General features: G+C 36.9%; 1 protein-coding gene across 1 annotated transcript; it reads left to right on the top strand.

Moving 5' to 3' along the window:
- Nucleotides 1-1,125: 1,125 nt before the first annotated feature.
- LOC150084228 (apolipoprotein D-like) lies at nucleotides 1,126-12,179 on the top strand. Its single transcript, XM_090375120.1, has 5 exons — nucleotides 1,126-1,273; nucleotides 5,939-6,063; nucleotides 11,481-11,563; nucleotides 11,658-11,750; nucleotides 12,026-12,179. The coding sequence occupies exons 1-5, from the start codon at nucleotides 1,151-1,153 to the stop codon at nucleotides 12,160-12,162; spliced, it is 561 nt and encodes a 186-aa protein (XP_090231246.1). The 5' UTR covers nucleotides 1,126-1,150; the 3' UTR covers nucleotides 12,163-12,179.
- The last annotated feature ends 7,576 nt before the right edge of the window (nucleotides 12,180-19,755 follow it).

Raw genomic sequence — 19,755 nt, 5'->3', positions numbered from 1 at the left:
TAAAGTGGTTTGGCAAAGTACTAATAAAGTGGTCTGGCAAATGCATTTGGGCACGTATTTTCGACATAACTGTAGCCTAATGGATCGTGTAGACGTAGAGAGTTACACATTAACTACGTGTTAGAATCCGAGTGATATCACAAAATACAATACAGTAATACTGTATTCATGTTGCGTCCATTTCCTTTAAAATCATCTGATCCTATGCGGTCGTCTTGGAACAGAAACTGAAAGAAATCGAAAAAAAAAAAAAAAAAAATAATAATATATATATATATATATTTATAAATAAATAAAATAATAAATAAATAAATAATAAATAAAACAAATAAATTTTCAGGCAACTATGACTGTCCTTTCCAAAATAAAAATAGTATTCAAATTCGTCTCACTGCAAAATGTATTTACAATGAATCCTGATTTGCCAAATTTAAATTTACAATTTGATACATTTAACGATTTGTAACCTTTTTGGCATTCTTAAGAACCTGTTATTCTAAAAACTGTTATTCCTACCTGTTATTCTAAAACATTAGCGTTAAGTTCTGTTACCCCCTTTTAGCTGGCTAGACAAATTTATTTAGATATCTACAAGAGGTATTCATAACAACATATTCAGGTTTTTACTTGTGGGCCATATATACTGGCTCCAAAGTTGACTTCATTTCATTGCTAGTCTTTCTCGTGTCACGTACATTTGTCAGATTTTGTATACGGAAGAATTAAAGGACCGAAAAAAGGCATTATTAAAATATAGAGTTTCGTTATCAGTCATTCTCTTCGTAATCACTGGTTAAGTTAGGTGTTGGAATATCTGTCAGTAGGGGTGTCTATTAAATACAGATTACAAGAAACGTGCGCTGAGGAAAGAACTGCACGAAAGGGAACTACTCATGCTGTGTTGCAATTTTATTCGCTTCCAATCATATAAAGGACACAACACTTTCTTTCGTACTAATTAACATGTTGCGCAAAATTTTGAATGTTTGCATTGTTCTAGTACACGTGATCATCACCCAGTATAACAGACTGCAACTTACTCATCTTTTGCCAGTTGAAAATCCCTAAGAGTGCAGTAAGGTGAAAAAGATTTTTATCAAGTACGTTCTGCATAAGAACCCCACTTTGACTGTTCTATCAGTGGAAAGAAATGAATTCCAACTTGGCCAATCTCCTTTTTATATTTTTCGTAGTTAAAACAACAAATGGTCAAGTGTTTGGAAATGGCTCATGCACCAATTATGCCGTTCAAGCGAACTTTGACAGAAGTCGGGTAAGAGATTTAAAAAGATATGTAAACTGTTTAAATTTTGCTGTTAAGATCTTTCAGTATATTTTTCTAATCATAAATAAATAAACAAGAAATAATTTATTCCTTTAGTTCGTTTCTTCAGTCCGAGATAGTGGTAACCTCAGGAGAGTTGGGTGCTGGTGTGGTATACACTTACGTGAAAGTTTTTAGTTCTCATGAAAATTTGTTATTCTTTTACCTAATAAGCGTTTATTAAAATAAATAAATAAAATAATATAAACACTAAATAGCATAAAAATACCGAACATTATAAGACATTAGGACGGCTTATTTTTAATATTTGAGCATGTGAGTTCATAATTTTTTTTCTTCCATCCTATTCCTTGTTTATTGTCAATGGAAAAATATTGTAGAGGGAGTTTCAATTCAAGAAAATCACTGTTTAATTTATTTGTGTAAGTAGCGTAGAAGTAAAATGGAGCTGCTGTTTTCTAATGCGTAAGTAACGAGCTTGTTTCGTAGAATAGAATAGTATATAATACTGAAAATGGTAAAAAAAATGTAAGAATAAATAAATGAACTTGTGATGCTGATAATTAATTCTAAAAACTATTACGGTAATTGAATTAAACGTTGTATTTCTTTGAGCTAGTAAAAAAATGTTAACTGGTTAGCGATATGTTAGGTAAATAAACCTCGTTCTTACATTGTACTTGAAGTGACTATACGTACTGGATTGATCGGGCTAGTACCGGTTTCAGTACCAGTTTTGAGCAATAAACGTAGTACCGGTTTCAGTACCATTTCTACCAGTTTTGAGCAATAAACGTACAAGTACCATCTGATGGAGAACTCATCAGATGGTACTTGTAAGTTTATTTGGATTTATAAAATATTTATTGGTTATAAATATAGAATAAAATGCGGCTCGAATGAATTTAAATGAATAAATTAAATAGAAGGAAAGTAAACCTAAACTAAACCAGATTTACTAATAAACAATATTGTTGACTATTCCGTGTCACGGCATCTTTCCTTTTTGCTCATGCTCAGTAGCTACAAGTCCGTGAAGATTTTGAACTTAGTTATAAGTAATTTAAAAGGACCTGTAAATTATCATCGTTTGTGGTATCCTAGGAAGAGATGAAGTGCAAAACAGTATTTGTGGGACGAACTATTCTATTGCGTATGGCAGTTACCCTGATACTAATGGTCAAGTAACTATTAAAGTTAGCATAATCCTACCTAAATTACTATACTATCAAGCAGAGTTGGATATTATTTGAATATTAAAAAAAAAGATACTCCTTATTTCATTATTCATTGTTCAAGTTAATTGTTATTCGTTGGAGAAGGCATTATTCATTATTTTTATTTGAACTTCGAATAAATTTTACACATCATCATTTCTCCCTTATTGGGGGTTCCACCCCGTGACAGGTATTATTACCAAGTACACAGGGTGGTTGTTGTTATGTCTGGTGTTACTGTTGGCCGAGGAACTCTGACTATTTTACAGGTGTTCAGGATTGCGACTTTCTGTGGTTCCTTGTAGGTGTTCACTGGGAGACTTATTGCTGCTAGGCTGTCAACCACCGGTATAGTCTCTGGCGCCATACCTGTAGTTGACACGATGATCGGGATGGTCGTTACTTGTTGCATATGCCACATCTATTTGATTTCCTGTCTTAGGTTCATGTACTTCCTGATTTTTTTCCCATGGGTCTTCTGCAGGTTGCCAGTGTTGGGTACCGCTATGTCAATCAGATAGGTAGCCTTTTCCTTCTTGTCCACAAGAGTTATGTTCGGTCTGTTGTGCGGGATTGTCTTATCCGTTATTATGTTGCGGTCCCAGTACAACTTATGGGTTTGGGTCTCTAGTACTGCCTGGGGTTCGTACTTGTAGTATGGTACACTTTCTTCGATCAACTGGTATTTCCTTGCTAGCTTCTGATATATTATCTTGGCTACCTGGTCATGTCTATGAGTGTTCTCAGTCTGTACTCAGGTGATCACCTTACATCCCGCGGTGATGTGTTGGATTGTTTGTGAGGCCAGGTGGCATCGACGATATGTGTCATCGGACACTCCGGGCTCCTTGGCGATGTATTTTCTAAAGTTTCTAGTGTTGATTACCTGGTCTTGGTTGGCGAACATGAATCTTTCACTCTTGGGGAAGCGCGTCCCACTCGGGAGCCATGCATTGGAAGCAATTTTATCTGTGATCTTCTTCTTCTTCTTCTTCTTATTATTATTATTATTAGCCATATGTTGCAAGGAAGCCTGAGGCTTTTGCTGTACCGGACAAAAAAAAAAAAAAAAATTCTGAGTTACCCAGAGAGAGAGAGAGAGAGAGAGAGAGAGAGAGAGAGAGTCAGAAGTATAAGGAAGAGAAGAATGATGATATCCAGCTCAGGACTCTGGGTGTGCCAAGCCCATACTAGTGTGAACCCCTGGGGTTAATTTCTCTAATATACTGTAGTCTACCGCACGTACTACATGGTTTTCTTAAGTCACCAGTTTGTGTTCATTCTTGTATTACGGAGAATGCAGAATATCGCTTTCTTTCTTTCTTAGTTGATTATTTTGTTTACATTTCGTTATGATAAAGTTCAGGAATTAGCTAACCTTGAAAAATATTCAGAAATAATAATAATAAAATGTTTTTGTTAATTAAGTATAATATATCATTACTATTTTCTGCTGCTGTTGAATTTTTGAGAAAAGCGTTGTGGTGAAGGCGATTTTACAGATAGACTAGACGTAGAACATATTCGTGTTATTTATGTAATAAAAAGCCAAGGTAGCTGACCGTCAGTACCGTTTAAAAAAAAAAAAATCCTGAAATTGTAATTGGCAATTTTTTTTTCTCTTTTAATTTGTAATCATCACGCTCAATAAACTGCAAATAAAACTGTATTCGTAAAACAAAAAAAGTACATATTGATTTATTGATCGAACTCGGATACCTCGTTATAACATGTTTGGATTACAGAAAATCTGGTCACTGGTTAGAGAGTAGTGCTGAAGATTGAATGGTATGGCGAGAAACTTGAACCAAAGAGATTTGAAACGGAAGTTTGTGTGTATACGTGCGTAATCAAGGGAAATACGTAAAAAAAATGTTAGTTCTGTGTAATAATTGTATTATATATACTGTATATACTTTACTTTATCCACACTGTTTGTCCTGGTTAGGAGTCAGCGACATGAATGGAACGCTTCCACTTAGTGCGGTTGGCACAGTCTGCTGGAATGAGCCTTATTTCCTGCATATCTTGCCGCACTCTGCTCTCGATTGTCATCCTCAGCCTGCCTCTCCTCATTCAACTTGGAACTTGGCAGTTAAGCACATGCTTGGTAATGTGGGTAAACTTGCGATGCTGGACGTGCCCCCACCATCTAAGTCTGGATAATATTATTATATTATCAGCAAAACTGTGGATAGCATTTCCAATCAATGGAAGAAGGTCATTAATATACAAGAGGAAAAGAGTGGGAGAAAGAACTGAGCCTTGGGGAACACTAGCATTAGTGGGGAAGTTAGAAGACAGAGAACCATCTACCATAACCCGCAGTGAGAGAGATCAGAGAGAAAACTGGATACCCAATTACAAAAAACAGTTGGAAAATCATAAGATGGAAGCTTATTTAGAAGACCTTTATGCAAAACACGATCTTTGAAATGTCAAGAGCAACTGCTTGAGTTTCACCAAACTTTTCTATTGAATTTGTCCACAGATGGGTAACATAAGCCAGAATATCACCAGTGGAACGACACTGATGGAATCCATACTGGCGATCATTTATAAGATAGAAGGTTTCTAGATAGTTTAAGAGTTGGCAGTTTATTGATTTCTCCATTACTTTAGAAAGAGTAGAAGTAAGTGCAATGGGACGATAATTGGATGGACGAGATTTGTCACCATTTTTAGGAACTGGCTGGATATGAGCAAATTTCCAAGCAGAAGAGAAAACACCTTTCGAATAAAAAAGAGAAAAGAGGCAACACAGAACAGGAGTAAGTTGTTGTTATTTGGTTTTTAGGAGCATTAGCAACTAAAGCCATATTGCTCCGGGGATATGCGGTGGTCATTCCCTGACCTTTCCGCATTCTCCGTATTTGGTGGTCACGGGCTCTCAGCAGACCTTATACTTTTCAATCCATTTCCTCAGATAGCATTTTTACTCTTCACTACTTCCTTTTACCCTCGCGGCTAATAGAGTAAACACTGTATAACGGTTCTTCCACATTGTGTGGAAAAGATTCGTTTTCGAGCTCTGTCTGAATGAGAGGAAACTATTATGGGGTTTTTGACAACTTGACTTGATGAGACTTTTGACTTTTATGGGGTTTTTGACAACTTGACTTGATGAGACTTTTGACTTTTATGGGGTTTTTGACAACCTGAATTTCATAGGGTTTTCCTCTCTGAAACCTCGGGTCATTCATACTTCAAGCACAGGCAAACCAACGAATACGTTAAATGGCCTTAATTGCCTTAACCCAAAATCGAAACAACTGTCCTTTCTGTTTTCAAGGCCTTAATTTTGCAATTTTATCCTCGAACGAGAAATAATTGTAACAGAGTACATACATAAAAGATTGCCAGTGTATTTAATGAGGAGGAAATTATCCAATGAATAAATTTGTATGCTCAACTTGATCTTTTTTCTATATTGCAGTTTGGCGGAAGATGGTACTGTATTGGCTTGACCCAGATCTTTCAACCCACTCAGAGCGTTTGCTACTATGCTGATATTGTCGATAAAGGAAATTACGCAACAGCAAATGCCTATTTTGTTGAAGGGTAAGTTTTTTTTTTTTTAATATCATTTTACTACAAGTACGTATATGGAATTCTTAGGTAGACACAAATATATATATATATATACAGTATAAACTAACAAAATTACAGTGAAATGATACTATAAAGGAAAACAATTTCTTTATTGATTATTCAAGTTGATTAAGTGTTCCTTTTGTGATTTAATAGACGTTAATGCAGTATTTTCCTTCCTGCCATGTACTGTACGATATTTCATAGCAATCATGCCGAAGTTCACCAACCTCTCATAATCTTTTACTTTAAATGATTCAAAGTTGTTGGCATGGGCTCAGTCTAAAACTGGTGTCGGGGGAGTAGATTCGGAGAATAAGCTAGTGAAGGAATAGACCCTCCGGTCATTATCCATAATCAGTAAATTGCTAGTTCTAGAATGTTGTGAGGTCGTGTGAAAATGTGGTGGAAAGCATTCGCTTTTGGCTTCTCCTTCTGACAGCTGACACATCAACCAAAACTTTAGCGTGTCGCGGTATTTGATATTATTGATTGTTGGTGATGCAAAGAAAAAAAGGGCCATATGCTTGGCACGTTTCAAAGTAGTTATGCAATTTTTACTCATGTATATATGGACGTCATACCTGTTTACCTTTCCACCGTGTAATCTTACCTCATCACATGTTCGACAAGAGATGTCATCGTCCGACAGCAAACTTCATAACATTTCACTTTGTGGTGTGTTGAAATATTTGCAGTTTGTAAGTGCGAAAGACAAGACATTTCCCAAAACTTCAGATTGTTGGCTGAGGATTATTAATTTCATGACGCTTAGATTTTATTGAATTACGAAGAAAGGAATTTTAAACTGTTTCGCGAACTGTTGCTGCACTTACTTGTAGCAAATCGTCCTGGACTCTTGCAGATGTAACCGACATCACTTGTTGGGTTTTAGGCCAATCAACGACAGACCATATTGCGCTACTGTGTATTATGTCTGTAAAAGTGTGTGTCCGCAGGCTAATTTGCATGTTGTGCTGGCTGATAAAGCAGGAATAAGTAACTATGGGAAAATCCTACTCCACCTGAGATCGGCAACTACAGCGTTCACTGAAAAGGACGTTAGAAATTCCTCCAGTCGCTAATATATATATATGGGTGTGTGCTTGTCTTCACTATGTCCGTTCCTCCGTCCTCAAGTAACAACTCCACTCCCAGTGGACAGATTTTCATGAAATGTTATATTCGGGCCTTTTAAAAATATTCATCATTCTAAATTCATTAAAATCGAACTAATAGAAATCCGGCAATTATTATCTCTCTCTCTCTTTCTTCCATACAGTTTGCACGGAAAGACGAAATCATAGATTAAATGTAGTTTTAATGTCGATTATTAGCTTTTAGACAGTCCGTGCACCCTTCCCTTGTATTGCTATGCATGACTCTTGAATGTGGTATGGCCTATGAAGAGATACACATACAGAGAGAGAAAAGACACAAAAGTATATGGGAGAAGAGTAATGAATATTATATAGTTGCAATTAAATTGAATGGCTAAGTGTAGAGAACATAAAACTATAGAGGTTTATTAAGTGTTCTGTAAAATCTTAGTAATTAATTGATAAGAAGTAAGTACACTATATTTACTTTTCGCTTCTATTAATCACAGAAAAAGAAAAAATCAATTAATTTAAGAAAAAAAAATCGAACCTTTCTGAAATGTAACGAATTGCGTGCATTAACTGACTTGGTTTTATTAGATTAGGTTGATTTTTTTAGTACATTTTTGTTTGGAGCTCTCGCGGTAGCACAGTAGTTATAATCACCATTCTCCTATACTGTATGGAAATTGCCTGGGCTCAAATCCCATAAATGATGTGAGGAACTTTTGTGGGCTTTTTTCACGTCGTGGCCGAGTCAGTTCAGTCTTGAACGAGGGAAGCATGTTTTTTTCTCCCAAAAATTTGAGTTTTTCGTCAAGGAACAGGAAAACTGATCAAATACATGTGCAGTTTAAAGACGTGATATATTTGGATGTATGAACTACTTTCTCAAGTAGCCGGAAATAATAAGTTTTATTGATTTATTTAGTTTTTTTTGTAGTTATTTGTTAGTCACCCCAGATACAAAACCAAGTTTTTTTGTTTTTTTTTTAAAGATGTGGTTCTGTTAAGCTGGGAATTTTGAATTTTTTCAGGTTTATTTTGTAGATTATGGCCTGTTGTCTTCAATTGTAGGAAACTCCTATTGTCTTCACAACGTCTGTCCGCGTGTAATAACATGGGTGGATTTGGTTAAATTTTGATATAAGCCTTTTTAAAATCAAGCTATTCCAGATTTCATTAAAATTGGACCAAAAGAAATCTCGCAATTATTTTTTTGTTTGTCCGTCCTTCCGTCCACATGTAATAACTTGACTACCGGCGGATGGATTTTCATGACATTTTTATATTTGGCTTTCTTAGAATGATTTGTGGAGCCTTCTCAAATTTTATTAAAATCTGACCAATAGAAATCCGGCAATTATTATTATTTTTCATACGTATCACATAGGCTATCCGTATATTGTAGGGGAAGCACTGGATATTATGTTTTTGCTTGTAATGATTGGAGGAATGAATGGGCAGTATGGCAGATGTGCAGAAATGAAATGTTCTCTGTTCGTACATAAAGGTGTTTGCTTTTTTTGTTATAAATCATGAATGCGCTTGAAATTAACTCAACATGTACATTAACTAACTAACTAACTAACTTGTATTTTATCTACTGTCGAGGTACTTGGGATGCCATTTGTTAATATTGTACATTGTTTTGAAATTTGGGTTTTATATTGCATATAAATAGATAAATTTCCTGTTTGTACTTCAGGACAAGCACATAAGATCAGAGAATATTTATAAGATAGAGAGACTATAAAAATATTACCGTATTTAGCAGTCATATTGGTTAGAATCACGGTCTACTCAAACGCGTGGACTACTATGCCCTTGCGTTTGACCGCTCGACTATGGCGACCTTATGGGACCTTTAAATTGTGCGCTTTAAATTTTTTGGGTCAGTAGTGTATTTAAATTGTATAGTTTGACGATTTTGTTCCGTGTGCCCTTGCTGTAATTTTGAGTGTTTGATTTTCATTAATCAGGAGTTTGAGCTCTGTTGTGATAAGGTACTGAATTTGAACTTATTTTAGGGATATGAATCAAGAGAAAGATAATGCTTTTAAAAAGTTTAACGAGAACAACTTATTCTTCAAAAAGGGGAAGATCGTCTTTTGTTGGTTTGTTGGTTCACAGTTGGATATAAGAGGACAAGAAGAATGGAAATATGTAGGAGGAGAAGGATGAAGACATAGTTGCATAATATATCGTTATTAAAAAGGAAAAACAAAAGAGAAATGGTTATTTAAATGAATCAGACAAAATAAAGGTGCTATGAAAACTGCACTAGATAAACAGAGGTCAGAGTATGTTATGCATAGAGAATAAGAAGCTTAAATGTAGACAAGAGATGACACAGAGTGGGGTGTTTTCTCTATTAGAAAAATATAAAAGCAATTTAAAGAAATTGCTTTTATATTTGAAATACTCTAAACCACAGCCAAAGATAATTGTCTTTCTGGAGAAGATGTGATATAAAAGTCTAAATGGAATGGGCACGATGAAGGAACAGGTTATTAGCCACATTAAGATTAGATCTTATAAATGTATGGACTCAAAGATTTGGATTTTCGAGAAACAATGTTTATTTATTTTTTTTTTGAGAGTAAATGATCAAGTTCATTAAATCTCTTCTGTTCTTCTTTGTATTACAGACGCAATGAATTGTTTCAGTAAAGTTGGCTGTCTTGTCGTTGTGGGCATCTTTCCATCCCTCTCTGAACCGTTTGTACCATTCGTACACACGTGGCTGACTCATGATTTCATCACTGTACACTTTTATTAACATCTCCAACGTTTCTGCACACCATTTTTACCAAGTTTCTCCAAAAATTTAATAACAATTATTTGCTTTAAATTACGATCACTCATTTTTTACACCTAAGGGTTTAAACGATGATTCACTTAAAGAGGCACAATTCAATCAAAACTTAACCGATTGCAAAGAAACAAAATCTGATCTGTACAGGAAAAAACAAGCTACATCATGATATGGATGTTGTTGAATGCGCAGTAGTAAGGCATTGGTAAGCAACGATTCTCGTTTCATTTAAGTCGCACCTTGTGAAACGGTTTAAGTTCTTTTAGTGGGTTTACACCGGGGATAACATACCTGTTCACTGTTCTCATGTTGCGTGATCAAATCCATACACTACCTCAAAAATTGTTACAGCATGTGGGTTTGAGCTGCAACAGTGAAGTAGTAAATTCCTTTAGCCTGGGTCCATCGAAGAGTATAAAAAGGAGGAATTGTTTGTTTTTCGAATTTATTCTTTTGCTGGCATCTGGTGTCTCTCATTCGTGGAAGTTCATATCACAACTATTTTTCAAAATTCACAGCGATATATTATCTGCTCTCTCTCTCTCTCTCTCTCTCTCTCTCTCTCTCTCTCTCTCTCTCTCTCTCTCTCTCTCTCTCTCTCTAATGCAATATCATCGAACCTATTGGACATAATGACACCATTAAATTACAATAATTCTTCTAATTTTAAAAGTTATCTTTATTTGAACGCAAATACGAAAGCAGTCCAATACGGAATACTACATATCTTTACTTCACTGTAAAGATGGATAGTATTCCGTTTAAGAAATTAAATAAATGCATTAATGAAAACAAACAAATAAACATTTCTTTTCTTTTCTAATCCATATCTTGATTTGGAAGCTTAAAATAAGAAAGGGACGTTTGTCCAACTATCGTTCAAAGACGAGTGGAGTTACATTGAGCGGATTGGTCACTCCATATCAGACGCTGTGGTAGCCAATCTCAGCACACATGGTGGCATGGTAGTGAATGATGTGAGGACCAGTAACACCATATTTCACTAATAAAACATAAATTATGTAATAACGAAATGAACTTCAAATGTATCTAAATGTATTTTTTAAATGTTTAAACCAGCGGTTCTCAAAGTATCGTCCGCGGACCCCTTGGGGACCGAGAGACCCTTTCAAGGAGTCCGCGAGGTCAAAACTATTTTCATAATAATACTAAGACGTTATGCTAAGGCTAAGGCTTTGGGGTCCTCAATAGTTTTTTTTTTTTGGATCCTCAATAAGTTTTCAATAGTCCTCAGTACAATAGTTTCTCAGGACCCTTGTAAAAGGGTCATGAGACCAAAAAGTTTGGGAACCGCTGGTTTAAACAATTCGAACTTAATATCTTAAACTGGATAATATTGAAACTCGTTCCACTGTACGGAAAAAAAGATATCAGCAATCCACAGTAACTGTAAATAAAATAATATGGAGACAAATAAAACTTATCAAAGTGAATCACTTTCTTTCCAGAAATTCTACCCCTGTAACTCTTTACCATAATATATCGTACGTGTTGAATGATCCTGCGAAGTTTGTCTTCACTGCTTTAAACAGTAAGTATGACAGTTATTTCTCTAGGAATTTCTTTGTATCTTGTGACTTTACTATATTATATTTATTATCGTGTTTTGTATTTTGTTTTTCCAGTCCAAGGAAATGGCTATGCTTTAGTCTTTGATACAGATTATAGATATGCTTTGATATGGATGTGTCTCGACTCCTCAGGAAGTGTTCATATAGGTGAGTTACAAATTAAAAACTCCTACAAACTCCTGATGCCACAAAACATCATTAGTTTTATCTCATAAGTTTTAAAATCCTTCAAAAATTAAACGTTTCAGTGTTTTAAGAGTAATTAATTTGTATAAACACAGGTTAAAGAACACCAGAACTGCAAAACATTTTAAACTTAGAGACTAGAAAAGATAAGCTTAAATCATTACTTAAGTATCAAAGATGAATTTCTTTATTCTGTTATGCATTCGAAGGGTGTAATATAGCTTATTATTTTTCAGGTACGGTGGCTGCTTTATCACGTACTCAAAGTTTATCTCAGGCTTACCGGCAGAGGGCATTGCAGGAGTTGAGGAAAAGGAACATCGATATTAATCTAATGAAGTTTTATAATGTGAACTGTAATGGTATAGCATAAAGGAATACACATCCCTAATAGTTCTAGATGATGTTATTTTTATTTCCAACGTGATTCCTGGTGTTATATTTTCAGGTGTGGTGATTTCCCATATACAATAATGTATATTTTATAATAAAAATACTATTATCTTTTCATACAAAAAATTGCCTTAATTGAAGAATTGATTTCAGAGATGAAATTCTGTCTTGACTCGCGTTTCTCGTGATCTGTTTCATTTAGTTGTATTTACAAATATCGTAATTTATTTAAGGTACCATTGCAGATATCAGAAATATTTTTGTGATGACAGGATCATTTATTCCTTTAGTGAATATCATGCCAAGGAAGGATTCCTGCCTTCGTGGGTAGCACGGTTGGTAGAATCGCTGTCCTCTCCCACACCGGGAAGAAAGACCTGGATTCGAGTTCCATCGATGGCGTGAGGAATTTTAATGGGCCTTTTTCACAACGTGGCTGAGTTAGTCGGCCTCAGGCGATGGTAGCATGGTTTTTTCTCCCGGAAACTCAGGTTTTATGTCCATCAAACAGAAAATCAACCACAGAACACGCAATTTACAGACAGTATACGCGGAGCAATATGGCATTAGTCACTGATGCCCCTAAAACCCAACAACAACAACAACGAAGGATTCCTTTAATACGATTCAGTGGTTTAAAAATGGCAACTTGGTCGGAGAATGCAAACTCACAGCCAGATTTAGAGCTCCTGTTGGTAATTAGGTGGGTTTAGTTAGCGAGCATCAGCTGACTTTCTGAGCGGAAGGTGGCGCAGTTTTTTTTTTTCTCCCAGAAACTGTTTGTTTTATTCCACAAACAGGCAAATCGACCGTGGAAAGTAGGCAGTTTACGGACACCATTATACTCTCATTTCCAAAGCATTACGACTACCCGGTCTCCACGAGTTAACGCATCTGACAGCACCTAGGAATAATGTCATCGACAGGCGCAGTATATAGTAACTATCAGTCGCTGTTGTAAGGTTATAGGCGCATCAGCAACTTAGACTATATTGCGCCGTATATAATTTCTGTAACTTAGGGTGTTCTATGGTCGATTTGCTGTTTTTTCTGGAAAAAAAAAGACCCGTGTTTCCAGCAGGAAAAACCATGCAACCTCGCCTGAGACCGACTAAAATACTTACCAGTTCATCGCTAAGAAACCCGTGCAATGGGAAAAGAGGACCCGATGGAGTTTGAACGGGGAATGATATGTTGTTTTTGTTGTAGGAAGGCCAGAATCTCAGCAACCGTAGGCATTTCGGCTGTGGCGGAATGCCAGCGGTTGGTGAAGGTGTGGCGGGAATAATCCGAAGAGGAACATAATCAACCAACGTGCCTGTACGGGGAGACCAGGTGTTGTCCCGGACCACTGCACGTGGCAACACCTCGATTGGTTGACATTCGAGGTGGTGGTACATGCTGTCGGGGACAACACACGGCCCACGATACCTTAGTTAACAGCAGACTACAACCAGAGCGCATGGCTCGCATTGTGCAGAATGGTTCGAGGATCATGTCCAAGCATTTCGTGTGCTCCACTCGCCGTCGAATTTCACCCGACATAAATCCCATCAAACGTTTGTGGAATGCGGTGGAACGCGACACCTTCAGCAATCTGCTGGAGTCGATGCCGTAGCGGATACAAGCGATTATCACGGCGAAAGGCGGCCAACACACCATTAGGTAGGTGGGTGTCATAATGTTTCGGCTGATCAGTGTATGACGTCGTCATGGCCACAGCGCCACTAGTAGCGAAGTGGATAAAACGTTGCCGCCTTCTCATGCCATGTGTACCTAGATAGAAGTTTAGAAATATTTCTCGTCAGTGAGGAGGAACATTTATGAGCTTTTTTCATGCACTTCTTGCCGCTGAATTAATCTCTCTCTCTCAATCGGAAGTGGATAGGGTAGCTTTTTTTTTTTTTTGTTCTGAAAACTCATGTTTTTCATCTAACAAAACAGGTAAAACCGATTATTGACACTTAGAATTTAAAAACACGATATATTGGTGATAAAATCTTCCTGGATAGTATAGTGGACTCGTCATCTGTTTGGTGTGGTCTGGATTCAAATCACGTCGAAGACCGTATAAATTCTTAAACATCTCCTCAGTCAAGGCTGTGGTTAACCGACTTCGATCATAGGGAATTGAATTGTATCTCGTGAGTTATTCCAAGGAGTTTTTAACCTGCACAATATACAAATCGACCCTGCAATATTTTGGTCATTGTATACCTGTGACTGTGACCAAAGTGTTTTATGAGATTGAAGACCTTCAAAACTATCAACCTGATGTTTCATGTTCTTAGTTGCCTAAAAGTAAATTCTAAAATAATCCATATCTAGCCTTATCTCTGATTTTTTATATAAAATTGTAAAAATTTGGGAAACGGGACGGTGGCCGTCAGATTGGAAGAAATCAATTTTCATTCCTTTACCAAAAAAAGGAGATCAAATTACAGGACTATTAGCCTAATTTCTCACGCTAGCAAGATTTTTCTTAAAATCATATTAAACAGAATCTCAAGAAAACTTGAAGAAGAAATTCCAGAAGAGCAAGCAGGTTTCAGAAGGGGTAGAGGAACCAGAGATCAGATCTTAAGTCTATGACTGATTATTGAAAAATGCAAAGAATTCAATGTTCCAGTCGTTTTGCGTTTTATAGATTATGCAAAAGCATTTGATTGTGTTCAACATGAGAAACTATGGGAAACGATAACTAATATGGGTTTCCCAATCCACATAATTCAGCCGATTAAGCTACTGTACCAGAAAGAGGAAGGAACTGTGAGAACCAATATGGGAAACACTGACTTTTTCACAATAGGTAACGGTGTCAGGCAGGGCTGTATTTTGTCACTTCACCTTTTTAATCTTTATGCCGAAGATATCATGCGTGAATCTTTGGAAGGTTTAGAGACTCGCATCAAAATTGGAGGACTGAAGATAAACAACCTTCTTTATGCAGATGATTCTGTGTTAATTTGCAATGCTAAAGATCATCTTAAAGAAACTCTGAGGAGAGTATGTGAATCAAGTATGAAAAAAGGATTGTTTCTGAATGTGTAAAACTAAAACTGGTAATTGGTGATAATCTCGGTTTCAGTAAAGTGAAAGTTAATGGGCAAGATATGGAAGATGTTGATGAATTTGATTACTTAGGGTCAAGAATAAATAAAAATAGTGACTGCTCAAACGATGTAAAGAGATAGGCAATTGCTAAAACGTTGGTCACTGATCTGACAAAATTATGGAGAGATCAAGATCTGCCCATAAAGACGAAACTGAGAATCATTGATTCGTTCATTTTTCCATTTGCCACTTGTGGATGTGAAGGATGGAATCTGAAAAGAGTTGACAGGAAGAAAATTGAGGCATTTGAAATGTGGTGACAGGAGAATACTTGGATCGAAGAACAAATGAGTGGGTATTAAATAAAATTGGCAAGCCTAAAATTCTTCATAGCATCAACAAAAGACAACTCAAATTTTTTGATCATATAGTAAGAAGGGAAACTTTATTTTGAAGAATATAATGGAAGGAAAAATCGAGGGGAAGAGATGCAGAGGAAGACCTGCAACTAGATGGAAGGATGAGATCAGTGAACTTCTGGGCATGACACTTTGCGATGCCGCTCGTAGAGCACATGATCGATGCAGTTGGAAGAATTTGTTGGTGGCCACACCAGTTCCTCAGGGAGCTATGTGACTGGAAGAAGAAGCCTTATCTGCCTTGTTTTATGCTAAAATAAACCAAAGGCAGGTAAGGCTAAATATCACAGAAAAAGGAAAGTGTCACAGCATGCAGTTATCAGGAGATAATAGCATGCTGTGACAGTTTTCAGTTTACCGAAGAGAAAAGAGAGAGAGAGAGATAAACGCATTTAATGCTGCAGCGAACGCTACGCTGGGCCTTTTTTCTTTTTGCGAGAGTTGCATTTTATGTCATTGAGAATCGTGTTAAGGTCGAAACCTTTATTATTGTGCGAAAAATATGTAAGTTGGCAGAGTTAATATTTTGAGCTGAGATTCCCTTATAAACAGGAGTTGAAATGGAAAAGTTTTATGAAATGGAACGGTCGTTAATAAAATATTTTTACAAGATTGTACACATTACCGATGGGTATGACGAACCGTAACTGTGTTCTAGTGGGCTGCGGTCCATTCCGAGCCCTGCTTATAATTTGATAAGCCACAAACGAGTAATTCTGTGGTACTACCTTTACGATTTTGCGAATTCCTGGCCAAGTATCCACGGATCACATTACTCGTTTCCATCAAATAAAAATATCTTTAAATAAATGCACGCGGCGCTTTGTTGTAATTTCAAGTTATTCCGGTGTAATTTAATACACAAATTTAAATTTACATACGAAATGTTTCAGCGCTCTGTGGTTCCCTTTCTGTACGCTTTACTACCGTTAGCAATAAATCAGAAATGAATAAGAACTTATCTACAGGTCTGTTAACAAAGGAATCATTGATAACACAGAGGTCATCTGATGAGGCTGGGGACGTGTGCCTTATCTCCTAATGTTCGTATCGTGTACTATTCGTTGTCCTTCTAACCGTTAACTTGGCAGATCGTCTAGGAGGGGGGGTGGGATGCTTTATCATCTCTGGACGTAGAGATCAGTGCCTCCATCTGCCGATGAATTTAGAAAATTGGCAGCCTGTGGAGACAACGTTGCCAATTGGTGAGATGCTGTAAGATTATTCTTTGTATTATGAGATCGACGTGCTCTCGTGGATAGGGCAGCTAATCTCATCTTAGCGAGAGGGATTTTTAGGATTTTTTTTTTTCACATCATGCCTTAGGAAAGTGGCTAGAAACAACTAAACAACACGCACTGCAGAAACATAACGTTACCCACACTTCTGACCGTGTTTTGCATCATCACATTGCATCCTGGCGGGTTGAACTGATGTTAAAGAACCACTTACATAAGATACTATACATGTGTATCATTCCTTGAGTTAATTTGTCTCAAGCGAGGATTGTATGTTTTTGTTTTTTCTTAAGAATTGGATTTTTCATCCTGCAAAACATATGGCCCCTAGAATATACAAAATTTACAAACCTGCTACAGACGTCCCATGGCCTTAACTTGTCTGAGCGATAAATACCAAATAAGAGTAGCATCAGCAATCTTAATTGATGTAATTAAGAGTATGACTAGCACTATGAGTGTGACTAGAGTATGACTAGCACCTTTTTTTTGGGGGGGGGGAGAGGCACTTGGCCTACCGGAGAACTTTTTATGTTCTTATTCGCTGTAAAAAATACGTTGACACTGTTTGTTTGCTTTGTCGTTGTTTTCTTGTAATCTTGGATGATAGGGAAATAAAAACTGAAGTTAGTCTGAGGATAGTGTGCCTCAAACAACCCGAGCTGCTTGTGGAATCAATAATTCTTTTATTAGCGAGACTCTAGATAGTTTATTATTCCCTTGATTTTTAGTGTTCTTGACGGCAGTGTTGGGTAAAGTTTTTTGTTTATATGAGCGTTACAGACACTGAAGATGAATACTTAAAGCTTAGAAACATTTGGTATATAAATTTCAGTTAGTTCATTCGGTTATTTACTGGGGCATACTCCACTTCAAATACTTCCGTTTTCTAGTCAGATGTTTTTTTTTTATTTATTTAATATTCTAAAAGCCTTCGGAGGATATGTGTGACATCACTCAACTTTAATAAACCTCATTTAACACAAGAAAAGTCAAATAAACCTCAGCATTTCACTTCTCTTTAATTCTCTGCTAATAAGAAAAAAAGGCTGAAAAATAAAATTCTCAATCGAAGTGGAGTAATTTTCTCTTTCAATTACTTTCTGTAATTTTCTTCTTCAGTTTCTTTACTAGATCATTTGTTTTCGTAAAAGCAACGCAAATTTTGAATATTGATTATAAGTGCTTCAAATCTGTTGTAAGCAGATGTTCCACAGAACCTTGGGATTCGGCTAAGAAAAATGGCACTGATGGTGGAAAACCTACGACGTCTTTGTATGAACTTTATTTTAAATAATTTCGCTTACGAAATATAAAAACACTGTCAGTGTCCATCCATTCATTGAATCAATAGCTTTTGGAAGAGGTTTCGTTGAAATCTCCAAGCTTTATTTCTATATCTGGAGGCAGTATTTCAGATTAGCAGACTTGTTTTTTGACTGATTCTTCTCAATAGTTCTTTGCCATATCTTTTCATCAAACAGAGCTAATTTTTATCATTATTAACTTATTTTTAAATCAAATATTGTTACGGTATTATTATAGTAAAAAAGGAGACAAAAACAGTACTAAGTAATTTAATATGCACTTTAAAATAACATAAATGAATACCAACCGAATTAAAATTGTGATGTGATTGGTTAGAATTAGGAAATTGTGAAAATTTTTCTCGTTCTTCCGGTTACTATTATTGAATTCTTAGAGAATGAGCGCTTAGTCAGTTTGTGACTCGCGAATTATTACACAAACTGACTGAGCGCGCATGCTTTAAGAAGTCGATGATTTAGCATATCTATATATTATAGTTGCATTTCTAAATGAAACCACTTTTAAATTAAAAAAAAAAAAAGGGCCAGTATAGGATATGTGCGTAATGTCCATAAAAATATTTGGATTCTGAAACATATTCAGAAAACGTTCAGGGAGTTCAAAAATATATAATATTGAGAGCCAACTCCCTCTCCCATCTCCTAGAAAGAAACTCTACCAATAGCTATTTCTTTCGCCCGGATAAGGGCAGTCACACGGCGAAGCATTGAGTCCACCAGTTCGCGAACGCGTTCCACAGGTATTTCCATCCATCCTTGCTGCACCGCTGTTCATAATTCCATTGCATCCTTGGGTGGAGAATCCAAAGCTCGAACGGACCTTTCTACAGCAACCCAAAGATGCTCCACGGGGTTCATGTCCGGTGAACGGGATGGTAAAATTGCAGAATGTTCTTCGAACCATGTTCTAGTCACCACTACTGCTCTGTGGGAAGGCGCATTGTCCTGCTGAAAGAGTCCATTGCCCTGTGGGTGCACGATGGCCATGAAGAGATGCAGATGGTCTGCAAAGATGGACACGTAACCTGCACCGTTCACAGATGCATCTAAACGTTCCAGAGGTCCCGACGTGTGCCATTTGACACGCCCCAGACCATTACCGACCGCCCACCTGCCTGAACGTTCCTTGTTGACATGACGGGTGCATAGCTTCGTTACGCACTCCAATCATCCAAGGTCCAGTGTCGATTACTTTTGCCCATTTGAGGCATAGAGTCCTGTGTCGTGGTGTTAGCAGTGGGACTCTGGTGTGTTGGCGGCTCCCATAACCTATTGCGGCTAATGATCGCCTGATGATCTTGGTGGAGACGTTTCTGGCACCTCCCTCATTGAAGTCGGCGGTGATTTGTGCCACTGTCTCTCTCCGGTTGGCTGAAACAATGCGAGACAGACTTCGACGGCCACGTTCATTCACCACCTTTCTTCGCCCACAGAGCTATCCACGATGAGATGTTAATCTGGAAATGGCGTATTCCCGATACACTCTTGATACTGTCGAACGGGGATAGTGCAATTTCTGTGCCATTTCCTGGAT

The sequence above is a fragment of the Mastigoproctus giganteus genome, chromosome 6 (assembly GCF_048544385.1).
Source record: "Mastigoproctus giganteus isolate SK-2022 chromosome 6, ASM4854438v1, whole genome shotgun sequence".
NCBI lineage: Eukaryota > Metazoa > Arthropoda > Arachnida > Uropygi > Thelyphonidae > Mastigoproctus > Mastigoproctus giganteus.
Note: the sequence above shows the minus strand (reverse complement) of the source record. Positions and strands in the feature narration are given on the sequence as shown.

Bases quoted from the DNA above. Each gene is read 5' to 3' on its own strand.
- LOC150084228 (XM_090375120.1), top strand. From the start codon at position 1,151: ATGAATTCCAACTTGGCCAATCTCCTTTTTATATTTTTCGTAGTTAAA. The intron at 11,564-11,657 runs GTAAGTATGACA...TTGTTTTTCCAG, and splicing joins TGTCTTCACTGCTTTAAACA to TCCAAGGAAATGGCTATGCT. The intron at 11,751-12,025 runs GTGAGTTACAAA...ATTATTTTTCAG, and splicing joins CTCAGGAAGTGTTCATATAG to GTACGGTGGCTGCTTTATCA.